The 24,574-nt window shown below is 49.8% G+C and overlaps 8 protein-coding genes across 8 annotated transcripts; 4 read left to right on the top strand and 4 right to left on the bottom strand.

Annotated features, from left to right (window-relative positions):
• Positions 1–418: 418 nt before the first annotated feature.
• On the bottom strand, positions 419–637 carry N7447_005293 (uncharacterized protein; the record flags this gene model as incomplete). The annotated part of the gene is made up of 1 exon (XM_057229555.1): positions 419–637. The coding sequence occupies one exon, from the start codon at positions 635–637 to the stop codon at positions 419–421; it is 219 nt and encodes a 72-aa protein (XP_057084645.1).
• Positions 638–3,390: 2,753 nt separating this feature from the next.
• Positions 3,391–5,238, top strand: nimT (putative tyrosine protein phosphatase MIH1; the record flags this gene model as incomplete). The annotated part of the gene is made up of 4 exons (XM_057229554.1): positions 3,391–3,641; positions 3,711–3,778; positions 3,836–4,058; positions 4,125–5,238. The coding sequence occupies 4 exons, from the start codon at positions 3,391–3,393 to the stop codon at positions 5,236–5,238; spliced, it is 1,656 nt and encodes a 551-aa protein (XP_057084644.1).
• A 1,577-nt stretch (positions 5,239–6,815) lies between these two features.
• Positions 6,816–8,302, top strand: N7447_005291 (uncharacterized protein; the record flags this gene model as incomplete). The annotated part of the gene is made up of 2 exons (XM_057229553.1): positions 6,816–6,925; positions 7,003–8,302. 2 exons carry the CDS (start codon positions 6,816–6,818, stop codon positions 8,300–8,302), a joined length of 1,410 nt encoding a protein of 469 aa, XP_057084643.1.
• Positions 8,303–9,050: 748 nt separating this feature from the next.
• Positions 9,051–10,826, bottom strand: N7447_005290 (CwfJ domain protein; the record flags this gene model as incomplete). The annotated part of the gene is made up of 2 exons (XM_057229552.1): positions 9,051–10,758; positions 10,813–10,826. The coding sequence occupies 2 exons, from the start codon at positions 10,824–10,826 to the stop codon at positions 9,051–9,053; spliced, it is 1,722 nt and encodes a 573-aa protein (XP_057084642.1).
• Positions 10,827–11,208: 382 nt separating this feature from the next.
• N7447_005289 (uncharacterized protein) lies at positions 11,209–19,110 on the top strand (the record flags this gene model as incomplete). Its single annotated transcript, XM_057229551.1, has 1 exon — positions 11,209–19,110. One exon carries the CDS (start codon positions 11,209–11,211, stop codon positions 19,108–19,110), a length of 7,902 nt encoding a protein of 2,633 aa, XP_057084641.1.
• A 413-nt stretch (positions 19,111–19,523) lies between these two features.
• Positions 19,524–20,129, bottom strand: N7447_005288 (DNL-type zinc finger protein; the record flags this gene model as incomplete). The annotated part of the gene is made up of 1 exon (XM_057229550.1): positions 19,524–20,129. The coding sequence occupies one exon, from the start codon at positions 20,127–20,129 to the stop codon at positions 19,524–19,526; it is 606 nt and encodes a 201-aa protein (XP_057084640.1).
• Positions 20,130–20,399: 270 nt separating this feature from the next.
• Positions 20,400–23,036, top strand: N7447_005287 (cullin family protein; the record flags this gene model as incomplete). The annotated part of the gene is made up of 4 exons (XM_057229549.1): positions 20,400–20,444; positions 20,499–20,885; positions 20,938–22,808; positions 22,865–23,036. The coding sequence occupies 4 exons, from the start codon at positions 20,400–20,402 to the stop codon at positions 23,034–23,036; spliced, it is 2,475 nt and encodes an 824-aa protein (XP_057084639.1).
• Positions 23,037–23,419: 383 nt separating this feature from the next.
• On the bottom strand, positions 23,420–24,292 carry sld5 (putative GINS DNA replication complex subunit Sld5; the record flags this gene model as incomplete). The annotated part of the gene is made up of 2 exons (XM_057229548.1): positions 23,420–24,058; positions 24,116–24,292. The coding sequence occupies 2 exons, from the start codon at positions 24,290–24,292 to the stop codon at positions 23,420–23,422; spliced, it is 816 nt and encodes a 271-aa protein (XP_057084638.1).
• Positions 24,293–24,574: the final 282 nt, after the last annotated feature.

The raw sequence follows: 24,574 nt of genomic DNA, 5'->3' as shown, positions 1-24,574 counted from the left end.
GGGGGAGGGGAGCTGACAGGCACGAAGCCGATGAGGCGCTGGCGCAAAACGACCGGGGGTTGCCAATAGCGGCGCTGATCGGGGTCTCCGAGCCGGGAGGATACTAGTAATTGACAAATATAGAAAGACCAAAGGAAATGAAGGGTAAGGGTATTTCCAGTACTGGAGGATGTATAATACCAAAATACAAATCAAATCCTAGTTGGGGAGGGTCGGAAATCTTGATCTGGAATTTTCCCTTCGATGTCATGTGTGATCACGGGACAACGTATTAGTTTCGTGGAAGCTGGTTTGCTTTGTTTACATGAAGCTTCACGCGCCATCAACAATCAACATCGTGACATCACATTGGACGATGGGAGGGGGAGAAACTTGAGACAAGGAGGGGAAAAGGTCTAGACAACCCTAACACTGCAGGCTATATCTGACAGAACACGAGTTGAAATGTGATGAACCCCGCAGCAATGAAGCACTCGGCTGGAGGGCGGATATGACTGGCCCCAGCGTGCGCGGCGTTGTGATGCGATTGACCGGTCACATCATCGGAGTCCTCCCCGACCCCACCTGAGCTGCATCTCTGCAGCCGTGGCGCATAGAAGTGCTTAGATCGGGGCGACCGGGCTGACACGGTCAGCATGTCAGCGAGTTTCGCAACTGTAAGCGCCTGAAAAGAGCCAAGGTGCTTTCTGATTCGTGAATAGGTGTTCCGGTGTTATGATCAACATATCAACACATATCAAAACAAATGTTAACGCGAGGTACCTGCCAAAGTCTCAAAACCGGCCGAGTTTGAACGTAAATTGAGCATTAGAACATCAGGTTTGTAGATGTGCACGGAGCACCAATAGATTGATGTTCAGTAGATATGACGTAGCATCACGGGCCAATGGAATCGTCCGAACACGTCGTGGAGTTGCACACCGTATCGTCTATCACGGGGTGAGTGTGTGTAACAAGGCCTTTGATAGATGCATATACAGAAAGGGCAGCCAATTGTAAATACTGAAAGGACCGGGGGTTGATGCATCTCGGATTGATCGGATATACCAGGATGACCCAGTGAAGCTCGAGATTTCCGGTGTTTCGCGAGATGGTCTAGAATAGCACACCGTGGGGTGCAGTAGTGAATCCTGAGCCCGGTGTCCACTTTTGACTGGACCACTAGTATAGCCGACTCCAGCGACTAGCAGTTTCGTATGGCATACTCCGTACTTAGTACAAAGTAAAGAGCCGCCTGGTGGCAAATCTGAGATCTTAGGTACGGAGTAAATATCGCATCTGATAGCCCGAATGGGACTGGACTAAGATCTGTGGTGAATAAACTTGAAGGTGTTGACGAAACATGTCCTTCACAATTGGTCTGGCGGGTCAATGGCATGAATGTTGATCCTAACTAGCTCGTTATCACTGCTGTTAGGAGTAGCCCTAGCTTTAGAGCGACGGTGGCAATGTACCTCGGCAGGTGCAATTGCTTTCAATGTTGTCAGGTGTAGAAAGCGCAAAGGTTATCCTACAGGAAGGTTTCAATAGAACTGCCCTTAGGCAATTAATGTATATTGTAGTCAGTGACCCTACCAAGGGGGATGGAAGGGATGCGCGACATTGAAGGTCATCGCGAGCCCTTGATCAACAAGAATGCGGGTGCAAGTAAGGGCAGCACGGGTATGTCTGAATAGCGAGAGCACTATAGCTTGAAGAGTAAGAATGAGTTTATCTACCATTCCTTACTCAATACTACGTTGTACGTTCCGATCTAGAAGTAATTGAACGGCAATCTATGATGTACTCCATACTCCATGCAACATAGATTCCAATCTCTGATCGGCTCTTCATATTGCTTAGTAGAGCTCAGATAGTGCGAACTCTGAATTCTCGGAGATGACGAGATCTTAACCTTCCACGCTCTCCGGTGTGGCCAATCAACACCTAAAGCTCTCCCGAAAATGAATATCACTTATCGGGGCTGACTCGATCGAGCACTATACTATGTTCTATAATTGGGTGAGGTTCAAGTGAGCGGGACATTTCTAGGATTTCTAGGATTTTTCTGGATTGAAGCATATCGTGACGTTGGAAGCAATAAAATAATAAAAAAGAAGCCGTTCAATCGAAGCTCCCTTGCATCCCATCACTTGCTTCCCATCACTTGCAGGAGCTCTAAATTTTTTTTTCTCCCGAGGACCAAGAAAGTGGATATTTTGCATTAGACTCGATCTTTGGCTCCGTTTTTTTTTTTTTTTTTTTTCAGCTCGCCTGTGGTTCATTTGGTGACGGACACACACGGGAGAAAAGTTTTCTCACTTTTGGTGGATACTATTGGAAGAACCAAGGAATATGCATGGAATAGAGGTAATTTCGCATATTCAAGGGTACCGAGAGAGACAATCCTCCTTCCATAGAGCAGGGGAGACAAAGCTAGACCCAAGACATAGTAGAAAAAAGGTGATGAGCTCTGATAGGCGCTGGGTTGCTGCGGCAAGGGAGCCCCGGGCAACGAGAGGGAAAAAAAAGTATTTGGCCCCTAGCCAGAGCATGGGGACTGTCTATCTTTTACTCTCTATGGTTACTACCATTGCATACCGATCTAGTTTTCCCCATGAATTATATATTTTCGTCTTTTATTTTTACCGTACAGGTTCCTTATACAGGTTATAAGGGAACTAGCTGTTTTGATCTCCCATACACTTTAATACTATATTACGCCTATTACGTCGATTACCCTTCTAGCCTTTTTAATATTCAAATTTCCCGGTTACTTGAAAATCGGAGCCGCAGTATTACTCAATACTTGTACATTCGGAGATCCTCCCCACCTGCGTTGCCCATTGCAACAAGCCCATCCCTTCAGCTTCACGGCTTCTTTCTTCAAACCGCTTTGTTCCTACTTTTCTCTTCTTAATTACTCTCGACAATCCTCACTCGACATTGTGAGTTTCAATTTTGTTATTCGGGTTCGCCGACATCCCCATATCATATTCTTGGACCTTCCCCTCAGCCCTGCAGCACCCACGAGCTCCCACGCCGACCCCTCCAATCACCTACATATTCACCATATTTCACCCCCCAAAATCCTCCGAAAAGCTTGCCATGGACCGATAAATCCTGTGTCTACAAAATACAACTCTCTTGCCGTTGGTGGTTAGGGTCTGGGACCTAGGATTTTTTTTCCCGAACTGGTTGTCACGGCGATCGTGGGGACCCATAACGTTGAAATTGCAAACGTGGAGACGTGCGTTGAGACTTTTTTTTTTGAACCTCAGTTTGTAGGACCTAGTACTGGGTAGACATCTGTGGTCAGGGCCTGATTTGCCTTCTATTTCGCCGGTTGCTTCCCTTCCCAGGAATTGTACAACGTCGGCTTTTTGGTCCAGTTGCAAATCGTCACCGGCCATGGAGCACTCTTCACCTCTCGCTGCTATGCAGCCTCCATCGGTCATGTTCGGCCATTGCTTTCGTTCAGAGGCATCCACTTCTTATTCACTGGGTTCAATGTCCGGGTTTGGTGGGAACCCGTTCAATTTCAAGGAATTGTCTATGAAGAAGTCTAGTTCGGACTACTTCAACATGAAACCAATTCGAGGATCTTCTCCCACAGCTAGTTTGGCTGCTGATCTTTCTCAGAACTTCCATATTGATCAGAGGTATGTCAAAGGTTTCTTGGTCATTTCATGAGGTTCAAAGAGACAAAGCCCGGCTAACTCTATATTTAGTCCTCAATTAGCCACACCACGGCGGTCTTTGTTCACGGCCAGTATGCTTGGTCAAGCCAATGGACGTGGTAAGCAATCGCCACCTACAATGGCAGGGTGGAGTAGTGACTGATACGTTTATATAGATGATGTGATGACCACTCCGCCGCTCCCATCATCTTCACCAGCTCCGGCTATGGACGTTATGGAAATGTCTCCACTGCCTCACAAGCCGGCGTTTTATGTCACTGCTGAGATCGAGATACAGTCTCCGACACCCGGGGGTAGTCCTATGGAATCACCAATGGTGTCTCCGCTACCAAGCCCTCTGCAGGCGTCTCCAATGGAGTCACCTCTATGCCCACCTGAGTAAGTGCACGTGATGTTCAGCCAGCCACCAAATCACTTCGGCTAACATGGATTTCTATCTGACAGGAGGAAGCGGCCCACTTTCCTGCGTCCTAACCTGGCCAGGAGTAAGGCTCAATCTTTCCAGCTTGGACTGACTCGACCTGCGCCAGAGAGCAAGGCACCTCCGTTCCGATTTGGAACTGGAGCGAAGACATCTCTTAGCACGTCCACTTCTCTGGAAGATATGTTTGGGGACTCGCCTCCTCGTGAACGTCCACTCTCTCGCAACAACTCTTCAACTCACCTGGCGCCGCCCCGTATGCGGCCGTCACTCCACCATGCCCGTAGCAGCGGCTCCCCCGCGTCCAGTTCAATCCGCAAACCCTCTCATCCTTTGATGCGTCCTCGCAAGCAATGTCGACGATCATTGAGCATGTTTGAGAACCCAGCAGATGTTATTACCGATAAAGAGGCCAAGGTAGCGACAAATACACCCGTCCAGTCCATTAGTGACATTTCGAGCCCGCCCAGCATGAAGCTGCCTCACTTCATCCCTGAGGATCGCGCGGACTCTCTGCCTCGCATCGAAAAAAGCACTCTTCTGGAACTCATGAGCGGCAAGTTCAACGACCAGTTCGACAACATTCTCATCATCGACTGCCGCTTCGAGTACGAGTATGAGGGTGGCCACATCACTGGTGCATTGAACTATAACGACAAGGAACGTCTCGCCGGTGAATTGTTCAGTGCCCCCCAGGCCCGCACTGCGCTTGTCCTGCACTGCGAGTACTCTGCCCACCGCGCTCCCATCATGGCCAAGTACCTGCGTCACCATGATCGCGCCATCAACGTTGATACTTACCCTCACCTATCATACCCAGATATGTACATTCTGGATGGGGGATACAGCTCGTTCTTCGCTGAGCACCGCTCTTTCTGTTTCCCTCAGAACTATGTCGAAATGAGTGCCAAGGAGCACGAATTCGCCTGCGAGCGTGGGCTCGGCAAGGTCAAGCAGCGCTCTAAGCTGAACCGCGCCCAGACTTTTGCCTTTGGAGAACAATCACCCGGAATGGAGGACAGCCCAACTGGACGTTGCCGACTTGGCGACAATGAACGAAACCGATACTTAAGCTCCCCATTCTCCCAAAGCCCAGTCCCTGCGCGAACCCCCGGCCGCCGGATGCTTTCCTACTAAATCGACTCGCTCGTACCTTTCATTGTTGGTGCTTTGCATTTTCTTGCATCTTATCTTTTTTTCTTGTCTTGTCCTTGGAGCGTGGTGTTTGGCTGATGCATTGCAAGATGCTTTACGGCGGCTTTTTCTTTTCCTTTCACCCTCAACTTCTCTCAACCACCTCAGTCCTGCTGAGGTCTGTTTTGTGTTGTGTTCACCATTTCCCTCATCTCTTTGATACCTGTATCGGTATCGTCCTCTCCTTGACGGCCCTTGTTAACTTCATGGGCTCATGCTTTCCTCAACATTTCCTTTACTTGGCATCTCGCCACATCTCTCTATGACCATCGCCCATGATCTCCCCCGGGCAATCGACTCTCATGACCCATTCGAATCTGAGTGTCCCATTTCATATGTCTATTTACGACCTCGCAACTTCGACACCGAAAATGCGCACGAAGACGGCCTATCATCGCCAGATTTCCATTTTCTCATACTTCTCGTGGGTCTTGTCCCACGAAAAACAATACCCCAACGACGATTTTCATCGAACATTTTGCCGGCACTTTGGCATCTCCTTTTCTCTCCGAACATTCATTTGACACCATTATCGCCCTTTAATCCACTATTTGGTCCTTCTTTGTACAGACTTTCTACTGTGGGATCATCGTCATTCCTCGCTGTACCAAACTTCCATCTCGATGCTCAACGCAAGGAGCATTTGTATTCAATCCCCCTTTGAACCGTGCCATTGGGGTAGTGCGGAGGATCTTGAGGATGTAATATTGCATCGAGAGTGACTTTACAGCTGTACATAACGAGAATTGCCTGTGTACTACAGGCCATCTCTCTCTGGATGTGTTTCTCTTGTGAGATTTTAATAGGGTCTGGAAAGGGTAAACGGAGGAGACTTCATGTTTGATTTCCCTTTGTGAAAATGAAAAAAAAACAATTCAAATTAACTTCAACTCCTAAAAAATTCTTAAATGATCGACAGAATTAATGAGGATTGTCGTTTGGAGTCCTGGTGATGAATGTGATAGGCGGGAAAGCGGGAACTATGGGGTTTTCTGTCCTCGTCAACCCTTGTCCTCCCGTCGAACTTTTGGTGTTTCGGCAATTTCACTCATTCTCTCATTCTTCAGGGCTCTTCTCTCGCGTCCAGCAGTGCCTATTTGGCTATTTCAGTCGTTTTGAGACTTTGCGCTTCAGTTCCTTGGATCGCGTTCTAGGGTCTTACTCTCTCCAGTCTTTATTTGTCAAATCGTTCTATTTTGGTAACTTGCTGCCTGGTCAATCCACTTTGAATTAGCATCTATTTACTCTGTACGGAGTATATATTCGCTCATTGATATTGAGTGTACTGTGTCGCATCTATCGCAACCATCGTTATTATCGCTCTCGGCCTCGCGCCCCGCCCCCTCTCGTTACCTCCCACCCCGGCTTGTACCTCTCCAGTTCACGATACAGTTCACTCACACTGGACTGCCCCTCGTTTCGATCATATTAGGAGAACATTACCCAAGGCTGTTCTGCAGCCATTGGAAATCGGATGGTTCTCTTTCTATCGCCTTGCGCACCCGCTATTCATTCTCAAGATGAGCTCAGCAAATATTACACTATGGGCCCGAGACACTGTGAGTGATCTCCAGTCAGTTCCAAGCACCTTTTCCAGCTGGGACAAATGTATGGCCAAATCGTACTGCAAGTGAGTGTTCTAGGGAATGTGCGCCCTCTCTTCGTATTTGCGCATGGTCTGGCATCATACTAATTAATTGGCGCAAGGTGGCCTGTCATCGTTGGTATCATCGTCGGCGCCGTGGTTCTAGTCGCTGTATTAGCTTGCGTTATCAATTGTCTTTGTTGCGGCTATCAATGTTGCAAGTGCTGCTGTAGCTGCTGCTGTCCATCAGGCAGGCGCAGAAACAAAACGCCCAAGCACTTTGATGACCCTCCGTTCCACCAGCCTCCACCACCTGCTTCAAATCCAGCCTATCAAGCACCACCGGCCCCACCCTCATATCGTGGTGCACAACAGGGAGCGCCTTCGTTCCGCGGTGCGCAGCAGACTGCGCATTTCGACGCGCCCAAGACTCCGGCCGCTCAGATCAATGAGGACGCCTTACCTGAGATGCCTACCTGGGCCGGTGCCGTTGACAAACATGTTGAAGACCCGAATCATCGCGACGACGTCGAAATGGAGCCATTAAATCCCCCAGACCGAAAACAGGGTGCCGGTACACCTGGTGTTGCTTACTCTGACTATTCACCCAACCCAACTATGGGCGGGGCCGCGGCAGGATACAGAGGATTTGGGCCTACTGATCCACATGCACGCCGGTCTCCCGGCCCGGGAGTAGCATTAAACCCAGTTCAAGACCCATATGGCCGACGTTCGCCCGGCATGCCATCCCATGGGGCAGCCGTTGACCCTTATGCGAGAAGATCTCCGGGCCCGGCCGCGGCACTCAGTGCTGCGCAGGATCCATACGCACGACGTTCCCCGGGCCCACCCGCGGCGTTCGCTGCCACCCAGGATCCGTACGGGCGCCGCTCGCCTGGCATGGCACCCCTAGCCCATGACCCATACGGTCCACGCTCTCCGGGTCTGACATCGCCCGTCGGTGCACCAGTCCACAACCCTTATGACCAGCAACAGTACCACGATGCCAACGACGACCACTCCTACGGCACAGGCAATGGCTACCACGCAGTGACAGCACCTTCACCTGTGGCTGCATACAAGCCGCACACCAACTACAGCCCCGTGCCAATGTCCTTCTCCCCATCATCGGAGATTGGCCATTCCACAGCCGCGGCCCCAACACAAGGCTTCCAGCGCCAGCCGTCTTTCGGCTCTAGCCAGTATCCCCCAACATACACCTCCCAGCCTCCATACCGCGCCTTCTCCCCCGGTGCCCCTTCTTCGCCCCCTCCTGCTTTCTCGGCTCCCTCGCCTTCCGAGTATACTTCCTATAACCCCCACGCCAACACCACCCCCATCCCCGAACCTGACAAAAACAGACCCCCGAGTTTGTTGCAGAGCGGTAAAAAGCATACATTGAATGCTTCTAGCAACTTTTGAGTATGACCCTCGTCGATCGAGGCGGTTACGAGCAGAACATTTCCCTTTTTTTTCTCCCTCACGTACTTTTGATACCATTCTCAGGCTGTATTTGTTTTCGTTCATCTCGCATATTCACTTCCATACCATGACCCCGGGCCGAAATTGGCCCTGGGATTGAACAATTTTCTCTTCTTTTTCATCATTTCTCCGGGTCGGCTTTGGTCGACTCGTTTGATACTCCTGTATGGTAGACCTTGCGCGCTTTTGCCTAGCAGAGAATGCCACACCCTTTGGATTATCTTGATAGAATTGATGATATCCGGAGCTTTGAGGGTTCTAGATTGCCGATTGGGATATGTTGGGTTTTTACTATCCATGGATGCATACATACCTACTACTAGTAGTATATTAAAGTAACGACAAGGTGTGACCACTTGACTGGCCTCGCACTAGAACCTGTGAATTTGGTATTGATCTCGAAGGGATCGCGATCGTGGTCGCATCATCTTTCTTGATTCTCTCTATTTCTAGCTGAAATACCTTGGGAGGACTCGTTAATATGGGCATCTTTTACATGTGCTTCGGCATTTGTAAAACTTGTGAATTTTGGCTTCAATTTTGAACTCATTTGTCACATTTCATCGTACTGTACACGAGGGAGCTTCCGAAGACTCCCCCCGCTGAAAGATCCCTTCCAATGTTGATCATAATGACATACATTTGTCATGTATCAACCTGGTAGAGAAGAAACTTCCCGATCTCAAATTCACTCCTCAATTTCCATCGCGAAATCATGTTTCTTGAAAGCTTCCTTGAAAGCCTCCGCATCCTTCGTCTCCTCGTCATCCGTCTGCACACAATCCCTCCAGTTGATACGCTCATCCAGATAGAGCACCTTGCCCATAACCTGACGACCAAATTGCAGATTAAATCGGGTCTCCGGCAGGATCTTCATAATAATAACATTCTCCTCTCCAGATTCAGTCTTCCAAACACCTTTGTGCTCAGGTGCAGACCAGTTATCGCCTTTAACTTCGGCTTCATTGCTGGGCGTAGGTGTCCAAATAAAGACTCGGAAATAGTCGGTCATATGGTGGTTGTGGATTTCGTCGGGGGATGGCACGGTCTTGAAAGTCGAATATTCCAGGTTCGAGGCTTCCTTCTTGAATGCCATTTCTACAAGCCGGGAGCGGATCTTCTCCACTGGCATCGGCAGGAATTGCCAATGTGTGTGGATACCGTTCGAGCGGCTGACTTCCCAAGTGACAGCACCGAGCTTGCCTCCTGATCGCTCGTTCAGCATTTGGTGCAGGGATTCGCGGTACCGTTGCATCTCGACGAACGTCGAGGCTCGGATGGCCGGGTCAAAGATTAGGTCGATGGTCGGGGAATGTTCAAAGGGGATGATGAGCATATGACCCGGGAAGCCCAGAGAAGGGTAAAATTCCTTCGTGGGCAATGGCCCTTTGGCGGTGGTGATGTAGCTCTCATTGCCGATTGAGGTGATGAGATGGGTGGCAATATTGGGATTCGAGAGGCAGAAGAAACAATTCTCTGGGCCTGGGGGAGGAGCGCGTTCTTTGTGTCGGCGCTGGTGCCCTGGGTCTCTATCTCTGTCGGAGGGTGCGTAGCGTTGGTATGATTCGCTTTGGCTTGGGAGCATTTGGCGCCTGCTTTGCGCCGCCGACCAAGGGCAGATGGTGGAACCTGTGGGGATACTGCTTGGGAAAGGTGCTGTTGGGTCCAAGTTAAAGGCATAAATAGCATGTTTCGACGAGCCGAAAGTAGGCAATGAGATGAACCGAGTGAGTTGGTAGACATCTTGACCCTCCTCCGATGGCATGTGAAAGAAAGGTTCACGCTCGAAGAAAGCACCGTCTGAACGAGAAAAGTGATACCGGGGTTTCAAGGTCGCGCAGACATCAGCAATGCATTGTAATTCAGATGGCACAGTCTCCTTATCCCCAGAGACCTCGCAGTTAGATCCTAGACGGACATCCTTCGGCCATTGATTGGTGATAAGAATGTCGGTTTTGTGAATCCCGAACAATGCACGAGCATCAGATTCACTGTATGTCTGCTGGAATTTGCCGCTAGCATTACTCTCGGGTTTGGATCTACCCTCTGCCTCTCCCATGGTTCCGCCGAGGGCGACAATACGGATACCATCTGTTGTCTTCAAAGTTCCTCGTTTTCCCAGGAAGAACAAGTTAGGACATACTTCATCGGTTGCTTCAATCTTTTCGACCACTTGAGGTGGAAGTGGTCGGTTACCAAGGGTGAAGTAGGTTGGGCATGCCACAGTAATATTCCCCTGTATCAAGGCGGTAATATCCTTGAGCTCGTCTTCAGTCGAGCCATCACCGAAAAGATCACCAAGAATGATGGCAAAGGAGAAATTCTGCTTTGGCTGCAGCTTGGCTAGCTTGGTGAACACGGGCCGTATCTGACCATTCAAGCTGCCAAAGACAATACTATATATGTATTGGGTTAGTGATTGGAATACATGCAGACCTGAACATACATACCATTTGGGAACCATTTTTGGGTCTGTCTTGGATGGTAGGTTGAGTTGGTACAGGGAATGGTTGAAAAATTTGATGGAAAGTTGATAAAAGGATGGTAGAAAGGTGGAAAATAGGAAGAGGAGAAGCCTCGAAAAGGACTTTTTTTTCAAACACCCAAACTGTCCAAAGGTGCCACCAGAGATCAACTACATGCGACTAGATGCACAGGATAGAACATCCCGGGTTCTCGAAAGCAGGAGCTTGGGCCACCTTATCAGCACGTGATAAGCATAGATATCGGCTTCGGAATAAGGAAATACCGTCCCGATGAACTTTTTTGTATTCCATGCGGATCAGCCAAAAAAAAAAGTTACAGTACCTTTCTTACGAACAGTGCTGCTCGTCAGACCCGTCAAGATGGTGGGGACAGGCTCAAAAGCAAAGCCTGTTAGGCGCCTAAAAACGGGCACCGAAACCACAAAAAACCATCGATTCGAGGGCTTTTCATCACGCATCACAAAGCTCAAAATCGACCCGATCCACCGCGTGCGCCGCGCCAGTTTCGGCGAAGATGAAGACGAAACATCCTCTTATTTCCGAGCGGCCCTCGATCACTGGTTCGAGATGAACCTTTCAGACAACTTTACACAATTCGTACGGCGTGTCAACCCTCTTTCGGAGAGCTTTGCGCAAGTTCTGTATCATGAAGAAAAGATTATGGCTACATTGGTGGAATTCATAGAGAAGAGAGACCAGCTCTCTATGGAGCCGCTATTGAGCTTGCTTGCGCAATTTGCTCGGGATCTAGGCGTCAAGTTCGAAAAGCATTTTGCTACGGCGGTGACACTGGTGTCGTCCGTTGCAGCAACACATCCCGATATTGAGGTTGTTGAATGGAGTTTCACCTGTCTTGCGTGGATCTTCAAATTCCTTTCTCGTCTGTTGGTGCCGGACCTGCGACAACTGCTGAATATCATGACTCCATATCTCGGAAAAGAACGACAAAAGCCATTCGTGGCGAGATTTGCCGCTGAGTCGATGTCATTCCTTATCAGAAAGGCCGGTCTTGTTTATTACAAAAACAAAGCACCCCTCGAGACTGCCGTCTCATTCCTCTTCGACGATATCTCGAAAGCTGCCGATGACAACAAAGATACCGAGAACTACAGAGAAGGACTGATGACTATGTTCTCCGATGCTATCAGGGGAGTCAACAACGGGCTTCACTCCAATGGCATGGATATCCTCCATTGTGTTCTGAATCAAATGCCTCCGACTAGCGACAATCACAATGATCCCGCGGAAGTTATATTTGGTTTGGTCGTCAGCCTTGTCCACGCCACAACTCCTGATACCTTCGGGCCAGTCCTCGACACGGTCAAGGTTTATATCGAAGATCGCTCAAAATCAACCCCGAATCCCAATCTCTCGGAGTGCTGCCATTTAATGTTCCTGCTTGTGACAACTCGTAAGGGTGTCAGAATCCAAAACTGGAAGATTGTTCATCAGATCCAGGTGTCCCTGCTTCAGCAGGTGTCAGCATCTGGTGTATCACCAGCGATGATATCACAGCTCCTTACAAGCGTCGCATACGCCTTGCAAATGTCCCCCATGGACGAGTTGCTACCTTTCCTTCGCCCTATTATGGACCTGGTGTCCACAGGCCCGCTTTCAAAATATTTCTTATTCTTCTGCGCAACATTTTCAGAGTGGGGATCAGAGCGATTCCAGAGCTTACTTCTTTCGCCTTTCCAGAAGTTTATCAACTCATCATGGCAAAAGTCAGAGTGGGAGACTTGTTTCACACTGCTACGCCTGCATGAGGCTGGTTGCATCACCCCCGAGACCTCGCAACCTGGCTACATTTCCTGCCCAGATGCCTTTAAATCTCGCATCACTGATTCATTGGAGTACCCCACAAAAGACGAAGCATTCTTGAACGCGTTGGTGAAACTTCCAGCCGCTATCTCTTTGTTTGCAGATTCTGCTACATTGTCCAAGATGGTTTCCAAGTTGCATAGTAACCTCCTATCAGCATTCCAAGATGGTGCTTCTGAAGGCAGCGATGTCCAGACGAAAGGCCTGGTGTTTTTCCTTGGTCAAGGATTCAAAACATATGTCGAACTCGCTAACAAAGTTGGAGAGCTTGACTCGAGTCTCTTGAAACCGATCATCGCCACTGCTACAAAATTCTCCCGCCTGCCAGTATTTTTGGAGGGTGCGCTTGCTTTCATTTCCTCTCTCCCAGACTCTGCGGATCTCGAACATCCTACTCTGGAAGACTTTGCCCAAGACCTAATTGTGAACTTGGCAAGCCCGTCACACAGGCTGAGGCTGGTATCTCTCCAGATTCTACGGGAATTAATAGTTCGCATTGCCAAGGATGATCCCTCACCCGTGGAATTGGCCATCGAAGTCGAAGAGAGCCCGCTGACAATGGACGCCGTGAGAACCATCTCTATGCATATCCGCAAGCTTGCAATTCTCTACCCCCAAATCGCTCACCGTAGATGGATGGCCACCCTGATCCCTTACTTTTGCTTCGGATTGTTTTCGAAGAAGTTGGCCCCATTGTGGGATGACTCTGCTGCTGCATTGAAGACTATTAGCGAGAATCCCCAGGGTGAGAAGATTGTGTCTGATCTGTCCATCCAGTGGCTGTCAGAGCGGGATTCCGAAGCACCTAGCGATGTGCCAACAGAAGACGACGAAAGCTCTTTCGTCAAGAGCCACTTCAAGTGTTACAATGTTGCAAAGGTCGAAAAAGTACTCGCCGCAAATACCAAGAGCACAGAAGATCCGTATCATGTCCTCTCTCAACAATTCAAACAGGACCACACAGTCGCAGACATCCTTCCCGCTTGCCCCCGGACCCATGCACTTCGTGTCTTGAACGCTGCACCGGGAATTGCCGAGAAACGCTCGCGCCAGATTGTGCCATTGTTCTTGTCTTGGGCATTGCGTGAGGATCAAGATGACGCGCCTCCAACTGGCGAGACGAAGGTTGAAAATACCGAGACTGGTGAGAGTGCCGATGCGCAAGTGCGCTGGGGATTCCGGGATCGGTTGTCCATGCTTGCTTTGTTCGCGCAGTTCCTCAACCCCATTGTCCTGTATAAGGCCCCCGAGGTCCATGCGGCAGTCCTGGGACTCCTGTGCCATGGTAACTCTGACCTGCAGAAACATGCACTCAAAGTGCTTTTCACTTGGAAAGATCCGAATATTCGCCCGTATCAGGAAAACCTACTTAATCTCCTGGATGAGGCCAGATTCAAGGACGAGCTGGCTGTATTCGTGCATGTCGGCGACGAAGAGAGTTTAATTCAACAAGAGCACCGAGCTGTTCTCCTCCCTGTGGTCCTTCGACTACTCTATGGTCGAATGATCTCTAAGGCTGGTTCAGCCGCTGCTGGCCAAGCTGGCCGACGAAAGACCATTCTTCGAACCATCTCGCACCTTTCAGAGCACGACTTTGGACTTTTCATGCAGCTCTCCTTCGGTCCTCTTGCAAACGTACACGTTGTCAAAGACAACAATGAGTGCGATCTTACTGTCTTCCAGGAAGAGCTGACAACCCCAAGAAGACAGCTGGGTCTGCTCAAGCTGATTGATACTGTCTTTGAGACCCTCCAAACCCGTATGACCGAATTTGCATCGCAGACGATGGATGTGGTTGTCTACTGTTTGGTGCGAGCATGCCGGGGGATTTACAACGAGGGCAGCGATCGCCCAGATGAACGCCTCTTGCCTGTGCTCCAAAATATTCGCTCAGCGTGTATTCGTTGTCTCAATTTGGTCTTCTCGATTGTCCCGAACCATGATTGGACTCCCTACGTCCGTATAATCTTCAAGGAGGTGATTGACACCAGACTGGATCAGTTCCCCATTGAGACAGCACAGGGTGTTTCAGGCCTTCTACGATTGTTCCACACTTGGGCCGCTTCCCCAAGGTCAGCCTTCTACTTGGTGCAGCACAATGACAAGGTCTTGACTAAGGTGATTGACTGTCTCGCGGTCGAGTCTGCTCGTGATGAAGTCAAGAACTTTGTCTTGGATGAGATTCTCATACCGTTGGTTGAGCTGTCTACGGGCAAAAAGTTGCAGGAAACCGAAGAGATGTCTGACTTCCCAGCCGAGCAAATCAAATCGGAAGTCCTCTCCCCCTACCTGGAGCATGCTCTCTTCCACCTCAGCCGTCTTCTCAAAAGAGGCCCCTCCAAACCCGTTCTTTACTCCGGAGTCAATGCTCTTTCTCTGATCGCCCCCTGCGTCGAATCCTCCAAGGAGACCGCTAGTCTTATTGGCATTACGACTTATCTGCTCCGTCAGCCTGCGGATCGTGTCAGCCCCAGAACCAAGTCTGGTTTGTTGAAGATTCTCGAACACTTTTTGCCTCTGTGGGACCCCAAGGAAGATGCCGAGCTTGCCCAACAAGTGTTTGATGCGGTGTGCTCGATGTTCGACTACTTCAAGGATGACGCGAACAGAGAAACATTGTCCCGGGTTTTCGGTGCTCTTGCTACCCACGACGAGAACCTGAAAGTAGTTGCCGACTTGTGTGCAGATCTAAACTCTCGTTCCGCTAAAAGACTCGAACCCGATTATGCGAGACGTTTGCAAGCTTTCAGAATAGTCAGCGACGAACTGTCTCAAACTTTGAGCGCCAAGCAGTGGAGACCTCTTCTTTACAACATGCTTTTCCATTTGAGGGATGAAGACGAGCTTGCTATCCGATCTAGTGCCTCCTTTGGTCTGAGACGGTTCATCGACAGAGCGTCCACGGAACCAGACGAAGAATTTGAAACACTCATCAATGATGTCCTGTTCCCGTCTTTGCAATACGGCATCCGGCAAAAATCCGAACTTATTCGCTCTGAAGTCGTTGCTGTCATTGGCTACTTTGTCAAACTTAACCCCACGAGACCCTCTGTGCAGGACATGCAAGTTCTTCTCGTTGGCGATGACGAGGAAGCCTCTTTCTTCACCAACATTCTCCACATCCAACAGCACCGCCGGCAACGTGCCTTGCGACGTCTGGCTGGAGACGCAGCTAAAGGCTGCATTCAGGCTAAGAATTTGGGCACCATTTTCATTCCTCTCATTGAGCATTTCGTCTTTGAGGATGCTGCTGATGAAAACGCCCACAATCTGATTGCCGAAGGTGTTGCGACCCTTGGCGCTCTCTCCGAATGGTTGGAATGGGGCCAATTCCGAGCAAACTTCCGGAGATACCGCAGCTACATGACAAGCAAGCCTGAAAAGGAGAAGAACATCCTCAGACTACTGGGCCGCATGTCCGATGCGCTGTCTAGCGCAATGAACCGAAAGAAGGGGGTAGAGAACAAGACCGATGGCGAAGTTGAGAAGACGGATGCTGTCGAGACTGATGGTGAAATTGACAAGATGGATGTTGTCGAGCAGCCCATGTGCACGCTCGCCAAGACTGTTCCTTCTCTTGCGAAGGTTTCAACAGAATTGACCACAAACTTCATTCCTTTCCTGACCAATTATATCCACCACAAGCAAGAGAAGGAGATGAGTATGCGTCTGCCAGCTTCGATTACCACTGTCAAGCTTCTCAAGATTCTCCCCGAAGAAGATCTGGCTATTCGTCTCCCGCCGGTCCTGCTAGATGTCTGCACAACTCTCAAGAGTAAAGCACAGGATTCTCGTGATACTGCACGGAAAACACTCAATGAGATCGCTCTCCTTTTAGGTCCTGTTTATTTCGGCTACATCCTCAAGGAACTTCGCAACGTTCTCGCACGAGGCTACCAGCTTCATGTTCTCTCATTCACCGTTCATTCCATGCTTGTGACCACCACCGATCACTTCAAGCAAGGAGATTTGGATTATTGTTTGAAAGAACTGGTTGCGGTTGTGATGGATGATACCTTCGGCACAGTCGGTCAAGAAAAGGACGCTGAAGGATACACCAGCAAAATGCAGGAAGTCAAAAGCAGCAAGAGCTACGATTCTATGGAGCTTCTTGCTAAGATCTCAACTATCAGCCAATTGTCAAACCTGGTTAGGCCTTTGCAGGCATTGCTGCGCGAAAAGCTCAATACGACTCTCGTCAACAAGCTTGATGAGCTTATGCGAAGAATCAGTATCGGTCTTTTAAGAAACCCCGATGCCGAAAGTCGCGAGATGTTGATCTTCTGTTACGAAGTCATTAAAGAGGCCTATCGGGACAATGCCCCGGATGCGGGCCCAGCTGCGCCCAAGACCAGGTACGAGGAGCGGTTCTTGGTCCGATTGCAAGGAGCCAAGCGGGGCGAGCACCGGGGTACGACATCTTCTCATGTTTACAAGTTGACCCGGTTCTCCATGGATGTGCTTCGTGCTATCCTGAACAAGTTCAATTCATTGTTGACGGCTTCTAACATGTCGGGTTTCATTCCCATCATCGGCGATGCGCTTGTCCAGTCTCAGGAGGAAGTGAAGGTTTCTGCTCTCCGATTGCTCTCCACGATCATCAAGCTTCCGTTGCCAGAGATTGACGAGAACTCACACGTCTATTTCACGGAAGCAGTCAAACTTGTGAAGGAGTCTCCTAGCACCAACTCCGAAGCGGCACAGGCCTCCCTGAAGTTGATTTCTTCCATGCTGCGTGAACGAAAAGACACCAAGCTCCGTGACGGACATCTTGCATACTTGCTCAAGCGTCTGGCATCCGACATTGAGGAGCCAGATCGCCAAGGTGTGACTTTCAACTTCATCCGCGCAGTCATGTCCCGGAAGCTCGTCGTTCCCGAGATGTATGAACTGATGGACAACGTCGCCACCATGATGGTGACAAACCAGACTCGGTCGGCCCGGGATCTTGCCCGTGGTACCTACGTCCATTTCCTGATCGAGTATCCGCAGGCAAAGAGTCGCTGGACCAAACAGCTCGCTTTCTTCGCAAAGAACCTGGACTACAAGCATCAGTCTGGACGTCAGTCAGTTATGGAGGCGATGCACGCGCTCCTTTCAAAGACCGGCCCAGAATTGGCACAGGATATCATCAGCACCTTCTTCCTGCCTATCGTCCTTGCTATGGCCAACGACGATTCGCCGGAATGCCGCGAGTTGGCGGGTACATTGCTAGGAGAGTTCTTCAACCGTGCGGATCGGGAGCAGATGAAAACCATCCTTACTCCCCTTCGGTCGTGGTTGGAGCAGACCAACAACATGGCTCTATGTAGTATAGGATTGCAGGCCATGCGAATCTACTTCGAGGCCGAGCAAACTGAGAAGGATAAACAGGCTCGTTTCGTCATCGATCTCCTCCCCGGTTTGATGAAGCCCGTTCTTGATGACCATGAGAATGGCAACTGGGAAGCTCTTTACTATGCCTTGCAACTTTTCACAAAGCTTTGCAAGACGGCTCCCACGCTTGCTCTGAGCCCAGAATGCGCTTCTATCTGGACTTCCGTCCAAGAGTGCTTGTTCTTCCCCCACACATGGGTCAAGACCTGTGCTGCAAACCTTGTAGGCTTGTGGATGGCTGATCTGGCCAAGACAAATGCCGCTACTGGTTACGCTTCCCTTCCATTGACTGGAAGTTCCGGTCTCGCCATCGACAAGCCGGCCATGCTGCAACTTCTTCGTGCCAGTCTCCGCAGTCTGCGTACCCCAGGCATTGCCGAGGAACTGGCTATGCAGAGTGTACGCAACACTGTTTTCCTTGGACGCTGCTGTTCCCAGAACGGACTTGAACTTCCAAAGCTGGCAGGCGAGGATGTTGAATCCGAAGATGAGGACGAGGACGAGGATGCTGGAAGTGGAGCTGAAGGAGAGGCAAAGGAGGGAGCCAAGGTGGCGTACAACAGATCTGCCATCCATTACATCTTCAAGCAGGTCTCCTCTCTTCTGCGCCGGGAAACTATCTCCGGCCGAGCAGAAGCCCTCATCCCCAAGACAGCCTCCATCACGCTTCTTGCTGCACTCATTCGCCACGTCGAAGTTGATCAGATCCGTCCCTCGCTCCGTGTCATTCTCATTCCCCTACAGCACCTAACGGATCCATCAATCCCGGCGCCACGCTCGTCGGATGAGACCTTCCAGAACACGTACAAGTCCCTGGTCTCCAACTGTCACGAGGTCTTGGATCTTCTCCAGAAGAAACTCGGCACCACCGAGTACGTGGAGCAGATTTCTAGAGTCCAGGCGGCTATTAAGGAACGTCGCGAAGGACGACGGGCCAAGCGTCGCATCGAAGCTGTTTCTGACCCTGAGAAGTACGGACGTGATAAGATGAAGAAGAACGAGCGGAAGAGAGACAAGCGCCGTGAGAAGGGCTTGGAGCACCGTGGAAAGAGACGCGGTTGGTAGAGGATTTGGCATCTATTTGCATGTCTCATGAAATGGTGTTTGTTATTGGCATACAAAAAATTGGGCGTTTCGGTGGAATGGGTTAATAAATTATACTTGCATTGTATATACCTTTTCAGAACAATTTGATTTCTTCTGTACACATCTCGTGTTCTCTTAATATGTGTAGTCTTTTTGAAGATCGAGTTGTCCTGGAAATTAAGGGGGTTGACCGAGAATCCAGTCAAAAGTGATTTCTAATGTACAAAGCCCCCATACATCCTTTTTCCTCCTCGATGCTTGGATCCTGCCATGCTGAGAGTGGAGAGTCATTCATCGCCATAATATACACGTCTGTCCAACGAGACAAAACCGACACCTGACATGCACCGAATTTACCAAGGATCCTTGCAAGACCCTCGCTTCAAATGAACTCAAGTCGACTTATCATCATCGCGTGATCCCAGTATCTCCTTGCCCTCCAGGTCATAACTCTTCACAGACCCATCCTCCCAGAATTCTAGGTTACCCTCCGTATGGCCGTGGGTCAAGGTCTGACCCTTTTCCTTCAGAATATCTTCCAATGTTGTCTTCTCTTCGAAGAATACACCAAGGTGATCACACATGATATGGCGCGAGTCACACGAGGGACATTGGATAAGGACAGTTCCACGGTGGTAGCCTTGCTTGGACATGCGGTGCGCAGACCGATGGCCACATGGCTTGCAGGTGAATGTAATGCGGTAGGCTTCCTCATCCTTGCGACGTTCACGGTTCTGTGCTTCCCATTCAGCCTCTTGCTCTGTCTGGCTCTTGGGTGATTCGGTGAGAGGGCGAGGAGCGCGGGAGTTGTATCGGAGTTGAGTCTGGGCAAGGATGCGCTGCGAGCGAGGGAGAATAGATGATGGGCGAGCCGAGTGTAGAGAGAGGGATTGTGTTGAGAGAAAGCGTGAGGATTGTGTGCGTGCAATAGTAGTGTAGGGCTGTGCCTGCGACACAAGGGCATTCAATGGGCGGAGACCCGAGGTGAAAGGACGCATGGTAATGATATGTGTAGGTATTTGAAATCTGGAAGAGGAAAGAGTCAAAGGTAGTAGAGATGTTTGCAACTCGGGGAGAGATACTATTCACAAGGGAAAAAAAACAACCAGTGAAATGACGATGCTCGGTCAGCGACAGACGGAACTTTAGAATTTCCGGGGTTGGCCTCCGCGGAGAGAAGAGCGCAGTTCTCCTTCACCTTTTTTTTTTTTTCTTGACGTCTCTATTTACTCTCTTTCTCTTGTTTTTACCGTGTGTGCGCCTTCAAGATGGCAGCAATGAGAGCTCGTCACAAGATTCGAGCTCCCCGAAGGGTTCGTTGACCGCGGGGTCAAAACTATGAAGCTATCTACTAACTATACTTCTAGGGAGTCTCCCATGCCAATACCGAAGATTTCGATTCTATATGGACAGTCCTTTCATCGTCATTAACAGAAATTAATACCAAAAATGCCTCAACCCTGGCATTTGAAGAGATCTACCGCCACGCCTACAAGATCGTGTTGATGATGCGGGCTCCCGATCTTTACGAGCATGTCAAACAACTAGAGCAGGACTGGCTGAAAACCAATGTCCGAACCCTCATTGTCGATTCAATTTCCTCAAGCCTCGTGCGCGCGCAAAAATCCACCGATGCGCAGGACCAGTCAAGTGAGAGGAGGGAAGCGGGGGAGAAGTTTCTCACTGTCCTGAAGGATGCTTGGGAAGATCATCAGCTGGGCATGGGCATGGTCACAGATGTTCTGATGTACATGGTGAGTTGTTACGCTCTGAGATATTGCCACATTGCTCTAACTTCTTACACAGGACCGTATGGTAACAAGTCGTACCCACCCACCCATCTACGTTGCCTGCATGGCTCTATTCCGAGACCATATTCTACGATCTCCCATCCGTGCCAGCTCTCCTTTGACTGTTATGGATGTGCTCGAATCTACCATACTATTTATGATCCAACTGGAACGGTCTGGACACATTATTGAGCGGCCGCTCATTCGGCATTGCATTCAGATGTTAGAGGGCCTCTATGAAACTGCTACAGAGGAAGAGAGCTCGAAGCTTTATCTAACTGAGTTTGAGCCAGCCTTTCTCAAAACGAGTAAAGAATTCTACCAAGCAGAAGGGCAACGGTTGTTGGAAATGGGAGATGCTGCCACCTTTTGCCGACTCGCAACCCAGCGGATTACGGAAGAGGAGGAGCGATGTCGTTATATGCTGTCGGTCACGACAGAACCGAAGGTACTTGAGTTGCTTGACGAGCAGCTAATCCGGAACAATATCGAAGAAGTCGTCAATCTTGAGGGAACCGGTGTCCGGCGCATGTTGGATCACGATCAGTTGGATGGGTTAAGGGATGTTTACCTGCTCAATAAAAGAGTCGACAAGAAGAAGCAAGCTTTGACAAAACTGGTCAACACACGGATTGTGGAAATGGGCAAAGAAATCAATGCTTCGTCTATACTCTTACCACAAGTCCCAGCCCCGTCGGCAGAGAAAGATGGCAAAGGAGATAAAAGACCGGAGAAGGGGAAGGATAAAGAAAAGCCTCAGAATCAGCAAACAGTGTCAGCAATCCGCTGGGTCGACGATATTCTCAGCCTCAAGCGAAAATTCGATCACATTTGGGAGCATGCCTTCGCCTCCGACCAGGGCATGCAAGGCTCAATTGGGGCCAGCTTTGCCAACTTCATCAACATGAACTCACGGAGCTCCGAGTACCTGTCTCTTTTCTTCGATGAGAACTTGAAGAAGGGGATCAAGGGAAAGACAGAAAGTGAGGTAGACGTTCTCCTAGACAACGGTATCACACTGTTGCGCTACATTAAGGACAAGGATCTCTTTGAGACCTATTACAAGAAACATCTATCACGCCGTCTATTGATGAAACGCTCTATCAGCATGGATGCAGAAAGACAGATGATTTCCAAGATGAAGATGGAGGTCGGTAACCAGTTTACTCAGCGCATTGAGTCCATGTTCAAGGATATGACCATCTCGGAAGACCTTACTACCAATTACAAGGAGCACATTGCGCGCACTGGCGATCCCGACCAGAAACCCGTGGATCTGGAGATTAACGTTCTCACCAGTACGATGTGGCCGATGGAAATCATGGCAAGCAAAGAGGGAACAGTCCAATTGCCTTGTATCTTCCCACGGGAGATTGAAACACTGAAGCAAAGCTTTGAGAGGTTTTATCTCGACAAGCACAGCGGCCGCAAACTGTCGTGGCAAGCTAGCATGGGCACTGGCGATCTTCGGGCCACTTTTGTACGCCCTAATGGCAAAGTTCAGCGTTATGAACTCAACGTGTCAACATACGCCATGGTCATCTTGTTATTATTCAATGACATACCGAACGGCGAAGGTCTCACCTATGACGAGATCAAAACTCGCACGCGGATCCAAGACCACGATCTAATCCGCAACTTGCAATCGCTTGCCGTTGCCCCGAAGACTCGGGTTCTGAAAAAGGATCCTATGACCAAGGACGTGAAACCCACCGACCGCTTCTTTTTTAACCATGAGTTCCACAGCCCCTTTGTGAAAGTGCGTATCGGAGTTGTCAGCGGCGGTGCGAACAAGGTCGAGAACCAAGACCAGCGCAAGGTCACTGAGAAGAAGATGAATGACGAGCGCAACGGTACCATCGAAGCTGCTATCGTCCGCATTATGAAGTATGTCTCTCTCTATAATCCCCTCGTATATGATCTGATGAACTAATCTCTGGCAGACAACGTAAAACGCTTACACATTCTCAGCTAATGACTGAGACTCTTTCACAACTCTCGGCTCGCTTTGTTCCAGATGTGAACATGATCAAGCGTCGCATTGAAAGTCTGATTGATCGCGAATACCTGGAGCGAGTCTCCGAAGAACCACCCACATACGGGTATGTCGCATAAAGTCAGACCATCTCAGTTGATCATGCATCTGCCTTTTACCTGATCTACTCGTTTGATCTGCTTCTTATGATTTTATGATCTGGGGTGTCCTCGCATCTCGGTGTTTGCTTTTTCAGGTTGTGCCTGCGTTTCTCTGAGCTTAGCGATTGGCGTCTTCCGAGGGATTGAAAGAAATGAAATGGTCATATAAAACCATCTGATTTGATGGAATTGAAACTGCCTTGGCAGAACATGCATAGTATCTCTCAACAATTCCCAGTCGTAGAAATAAGAAAATATGTCGTAAATCAACGCCCAAATTACACCAGCCCAGGAACCGCTACTCCGCTATGAAGAATGAAGTCGAATATCAACCCCCAGTCCAAAAGACCCAAAAAGAAAAATCACAATAATTCCACCTCCCCTCTCCCCCAAGCTCCCTTAACACCCTCCCACCTCACAACCCAAACATCTCCCATCCGCATCGTAACCCCCGTCTCATCCCCCTCCTCGTCCTCACCCCCAACAACAACAGGAACCTCTGCCCCAAGACACCGAACAAAAACCACTTCCTTCAACTCCGGCCCCTGGATCATACTCGTCCCACCGGCATTATCATCCAACCGCCTCAATTGCCGCGGGAACGCCCCCATAAAAGACCCCGCGTAGTGGCCCGCCAGGAGCGTCTGGTGAGCATGCAGGAACGTCGCTTCCGGCTCGGACAGCGGTGCCAGATCCGTAAGGGCTGATATATCTGGTACGGAGTCCTCGGGTTGCTGGTTCGGATTCTGCGAGGAGGCCGTTGATTGTGTTTGCGATGCGAGGGGGTTTTTATTGCGCGAGGCTAGTAGGACTAGATAGTGCATGCTGTGTTTTGTTATTTTGGATAGTCGGGCTCGCAAAAGACTGCGCACTATGTATTGTGTGCGGGCAAGGTCGGTTTGGAGAATTGAGAGGCGGAGGTTGAGGTTGGGGTTGTGCGTGTTTGCTGTTGTTGGGAGGGCTGACTCTGACGAGGCGGCTAGGTCTTCGATTGTTTCGATCTGTGAGTGTATTAGCGATCTGGTTTTAGGGAGCATTGCTGTGTCGTTGCTGTGTACCTGTATCCGCACGCGGTCCATTATGCGCTCCATCAGTGGCGCTGGCCACGGTAGTACCTCCGACACGGCGCGTTCGGCTACCCAGAAGCGCGTGAGCAGCTGGTGGTCCAGCGCTGCGGACTCCGAGCTGGCGCCTGGGCCGTGGTCCACTGACGCGAGAATGTCGTCGATATCCATGGGCTTAGAGGTTGTCGCATTGAGGAAAATGCAGGGCGGAGCGCGATATAGGGCGGAGATGGGGTGCCTGGGGCACTAATCAGCCCGCTGTATCGAAATATCCATGATACATGTTCATGAATCTGCGAGGCTAGTTTACAGTTGATAATTGAGGTGCTAAAATTGGTGAGTTCGACTGGCCTGGTCTGAAAGCGTTTGCCAATTTGGACATTCTGCTCTGAAACCGGAAACCGAGTGATCTACAACTTACACAATGTCCCAGTGAATGGAATAAAGCTAGTC

The sequence above is a fragment of the Penicillium robsamsonii genome, assembly GCF_028829455.1.
Source record: "Penicillium robsamsonii strain IBT 29466 chromosome Unknown utg000003l_segment0_segment0, whole genome shotgun sequence".
NCBI classification, from domain to species: domain Eukaryota; kingdom Fungi; phylum Ascomycota; class Eurotiomycetes; order Eurotiales; family Aspergillaceae; genus Penicillium; species Penicillium robsamsonii.
The sequence above is the reverse complement of the archived record's forward strand: the minus strand, read 5'-3'. Positions and strand labels throughout refer to the sequence as shown.